The 4,312-nt window shown below is 54.0% G+C and overlaps 2 protein-coding genes across 2 annotated transcripts; one reads left to right on the top strand and one right to left on the bottom strand.

Moving 5' to 3' along the window:
- Nucleotides 1-80: 80 nt before the first annotated feature.
- On the top strand, nucleotides 81-1,907 carry CHGG_05340 (uncharacterized protein; the record flags this gene model as incomplete). The annotated part of the gene is made up of 3 exons (XM_001221434.1): nucleotides 81-253; nucleotides 573-848; nucleotides 1,370-1,907. The coding sequence occupies 3 exons, from the start codon at nucleotides 81-83 to the stop codon at nucleotides 1,905-1,907; spliced, it is 987 nt and encodes a 328-aa protein (XP_001221435.1).
- A 456-nt stretch (nucleotides 1,908-2,363) lies between these two features.
- CHGG_05341 (uncharacterized protein) lies at nucleotides 2,364-4,302 on the bottom strand (the record flags this gene model as incomplete). The annotated part of the gene is made up of 6 exons (XM_001221435.1): nucleotides 2,364-2,380; nucleotides 2,571-2,685; nucleotides 2,743-3,220; nucleotides 3,335-3,786; nucleotides 4,092-4,192; nucleotides 4,254-4,302. The coding sequence occupies 6 exons, from the start codon at nucleotides 4,300-4,302 to the stop codon at nucleotides 2,364-2,366; spliced, it is 1,212 nt and encodes a 403-aa protein (XP_001221436.1).
- Between the last annotated feature and the right edge of the window lie 10 nt (nucleotides 4,303-4,312).

The following is a 4,312-nucleotide window of genomic DNA, read 5'->3' on the forward strand; positions in this document are numbered from 1 at the left end:
TGACCAGAATTAACTATGCTTTGCATTTGCACTGTCCTTCTAACTGGTCTGACCATAACACAATTTTTCTCCGGGGCCACATGAGCTGCCTCCGCGGCGTCCAGGGTAAATTTGAGAAATTCAAGTCCCGACACGAATTTCGCAACCGCTGGGAAGTCGCGCTCGAGCCGAAACGATTGGAGTTTCTCCTTAACCGGGGTGAGGTGCTAGGGATAGCAAAGGCCATAGTTACCTTTGACAGATTACAAAAGGCGTAGAAGTGTAAAAACCGCTGTATAGGCAGGTATCTAGGTACTTTGCAATCATCAAGCACTAAATATAAGATTTATTGAACTGGCACCCTCAAATAACTCTCGCCAATTCCTTAGATAGATCCTTACATCCTCAACCCTTATTACATGTGTACCTACATACCAGGATACCAAACTACTAACGCAGATGTACTGTAGCGGAAATCTTACGTATCTAGTAATTGATCATGTCCTTTGTATACGGCTTGGCTTCATCCTTCAGTCGTTGTCCGACTCGATTTCAGAAACGGGCTTCCAAGTAATTGTTTACCATTGTGGGAGGTGTGGTACGGGGGCCCATGGGGAGGGCGGGAGGGCCGGGGAGGCCCTCTGCCCTACCCAGCAGGGTCAGGTGCCCTGTAAGTGCCCCTGCTGCGGAGGAAGGCACCCGGGCTGGGCCAAGGAGTGCCCGGGAAGGGCCAGGGCCAAGAAGGAGGCGAGAGAGGCATACCAATACCGACCAAGGGTGTTCGAGCCAGCTCGGACAGCAGCTGCGGAGCCTATAACAGCACCAAGATCAGCATTCACCTACGAGAAGGCCCGACCACAGGAGGAGGAGTATGGATTTCTGAGAGTCGGGGCAAAAAGGCCACGGTTGGGCAGAGGCCGGCCAACGTTGATTTCAGTGGCTGGAAGGGACCCCTCCCAAAGCCGGATTAGCCTTGGTTCAGGGGGGATATTCGGAGCTATCCAGCCCACCCAGCCCACTCAGCCCACCCAGCCTACCCAGCCTACCCAGCCGGCCAAACAGGCCCAACCAGCTGAAGACGCAACTATGGAAATTAATGAAAATTAGAGTCCTACTGTGGAACACTGAAGGAAACAAGCAGGCGCTCGAGGCCCTGCTAGAAGAAGCGCAGTACGACCTAATGGCTATTCAGGAGCCATGGATCAACCAACAAACCAAGTCAACCTACTGTCCTAGAGGCTCGAAATACCACCTAGTTCATAAAGCAAGTGGGCGAGCGGCTCGAGGGCCGGCTACAGAAGCAGGCCCTACAATCAGGGGCTGGGCCGGAGGCTGAGAGAATAACCACGGGGCATCTAATCACTGAGGCCTGCAATAAGGTCTACCGAAGGTTCAACAAGAGGAGGAAAACTCGAGGCCGGAGGCCCCGTCAGGGCCCGCAGAGTCCCACGCCCATTGAACTAGCCGCTAGTGTAGTGGCCCAGTGGGTTAGCTACAAATGGAAGATCGGGTGGAAGGATAGGGGGTCGAATACCAAGGAGGTGGTCGAACTGGCCAGGCAGGCCCGGTGGGAACAACAGAGAGCCAGTCAACAAAGTACTACTCGACAGAGGGTATTAAACAGGAGGATAGCCGACGAAGACCCCCCAGCCCTCTTATTTACCGACAAAGCTCTGATGAGACACGAAGGTCTTACAAAGGCGCAGAGCTCCCTCCTTTCCCAGGCCCGTATCGGGGATATAGGCCTCCGGGACTACCTGTTCAGGGTGAAAGTCCTGGAGGTCCGTACCCCTATTTCGAGTGCGGGAGAGGCAGGGAGACAGTGGAGCACTTGGTGGTTTGGTGCCCCGACCCGCCGTTACAAAGGCCGTGGGACGGCAGAGAGATTCGGTCACATCGGGACCTACAAACCGTATTACGGGGAGTAGGTGCCCGGAGCAGAAGATTTGTTAGGAAGGTCCTTGGCTGGCTGATGGACTCTGGCCGGCTACTGGAGTATAGCCTGGCCAGAAGGCTGGAGCTAGAAACAGTGAATGGGGAGGGCTAGAGGGCCCGGAGGCCGGCAAAGGGCCTCCTTTCTTTTGCAGTATGACGGATTCATAGATTGTTGTCTCAAAGTGGTAGACAGAGGTTTTTATCCGGTTTATACGGTACGGTTTCCTTTGTAAATAGCAGTAGAAGGACCGGCGCGCCCCAGGGCATATCGGTGTAGGAAATAATAATAATAATTGTTTACCATTCTTGCTCCCCTCGGAAATGCTACCATGTTAGTACTAACGATGATTTGCCACTGAATCTGCAAGGTTTACTCCCCGTTGACTTTCGCCATGAGAAATAATACGCCGGCACAGTTAACTACAAGTCTACGGTGATGTTGTTGCGGACTATGGCGCCGACAACACTGGACAATGAAATCCCATACTGTTGCTGGAGCGGGCGGGGCCCGGTGTGGTGAGGCGTGTGGCAGCCCCTTCGCGATGGGGTACACATGCCCGGATTATTGCTCTCTTGGTATTGGACGGCGGAGGTCTTCCCTTCGTTGCTAACGAAATCTTGTTCCAGACCTGAGAATAAATCTGTAAACAACCTACTCTGGGCAGCTAGGAGACGGCTGTACATGTAGAGATTCCTCTGGCCGACAAGTTCTCTTAACCCACCTATTCCCTTGGAAGGATGAATAAAGGATTTGGAAGGCGGGCGTAAACTCTCTGAGAGAATTAGTAGATGCCCTAGCCAGCTCACGAGCTCACTTGCAGTACTCACGTCACGATATATCCCTGCAATCTGCATCCTTAGGAACGCTTTCCTCTTCATGGTAGGTCGTACCATAAATTCCAGCAGTTCGGCCGTCTTGTTGTCGGGATCGGGGCTTGCCTCTAATGCCTGCTTCAGCTCCTCTTTCAAAATGTCCCAGCCCCCGTCCCACTGGAGTCCCATCCCTCTCAAGGCGCCTCCCATGTGGTTTACCACCAGATTGTGATAAGCATTAATCCACACGGCCTCCAAATCGTCAGTCAGCGTGACCGCTCCAGGAACCAAGTCCGCGGACTTAATGCCTATGCCACGGGCCTTCATGGTCGGCAGGTGCATGCGCAGGCCGCCCATATCGCGATAAACAAAGCCCCGCAGCGCACCGGTCTCGACGTCGAAACGTGCGAGGACGTTCTGCAAGTGCGCCTCTAGGCAGATGCCATACGAAAGGAGAGGCGGGAGGACAGCCTGCAGGTAGAGGCGGGCGTAGCTAGGTAGGGTGTGCAAACTCAGGTTAGCCAAACGGTCTAAGGGGGGGCCTGGCATTATGCATAGAACGCAAAGGAGGGCTGAAGGAAGGGATAACAAATATTAAACAACACACTTGCGGAACCAGTTCTTGCGCGCCTCGAGGGTCGGTTCTAAGTTAAAAAGTTCCACCACGGGCGCAACGCGGTCCTCACTGCGGAGCTCAAAAAGCGCGGCGGGCAGGACCAGGCACTGGCCAAGCTCGCGGGCACGCGGCTCCGGGTCCTCGCGCAGCATGACGGACAAGTGTTTGGCCGCCTCGAAATCGCGGTTGGCGCTACAAGCGGCTGCCCTCTTGAGGGCAATCCATAGGAGCTCGGGGTCCGCGATATCCTGGAGCAACCGCGAGACCTCGATGCACATGCGGGTGGTCCAGGGAGTCATGGTGCGCCTCGCGCTAGTGATAGTGAAGCTTAGGGCCATCTTGACGTGAAAAGGAAAGTCCGGGATGGAGATGGTGCGCATCGACGCCTGGTGCAGGCCGTACAGCTCGGATGAGCCCACCCTGATAGCGTCGGTGCCGAGGTACTGGTGTATGATGGGCAGTTGGGCGGCGAAGTAGGGTAGGAGGACCCTATCAGTAGGAATAGCCTCCGCGGGAATGTCTAGCTTCCGAAGAAGCGGCGCGATGGTCTCTTCAAAGGGCCCGTCTAGGTGAATACGGTCTCGTGGAACCGAAATGATAATGACCTTGGCTTTGAGAAATTCCTCAATATATTAATCTTGGGATTCGGGGGTGGATTGGCGCAAAAAGAGCGATGCATCTGGATCATCAACTTTAGAGCTTGGGCGCAACTGGAATAAGTGTGAGGGATAATAGTACATGTACTTACAGGATGAGTCGGGTGGCCTTTAAACAGGCGCTGCTCCCACACGATGAGAGGCGAGCCCAACTGTGGAGGGGGTTGGGAACGTTCAAATTTCAACCACTGCTCTATTATAACCAACGTTAGTCAAATTTATCATATGTGGTTATTAAGGACTGGAGATGATACCCTGGTTATCTGCCGAATTCTCAAGTTCGCCTCGTATGGTTCTCGCCATGTCTTGGCTA

Source organism: Chaetomium globosum, genomic scaffold (assembly GCF_000143365.1).
Source record: "Chaetomium globosum CBS 148.51 scaffold_3 genomic scaffold, whole genome shotgun sequence".
Taxonomy (NCBI): domain Eukaryota; kingdom Fungi; phylum Ascomycota; class Sordariomycetes; order Sordariales; family Chaetomiaceae; genus Chaetomium; species Chaetomium globosum.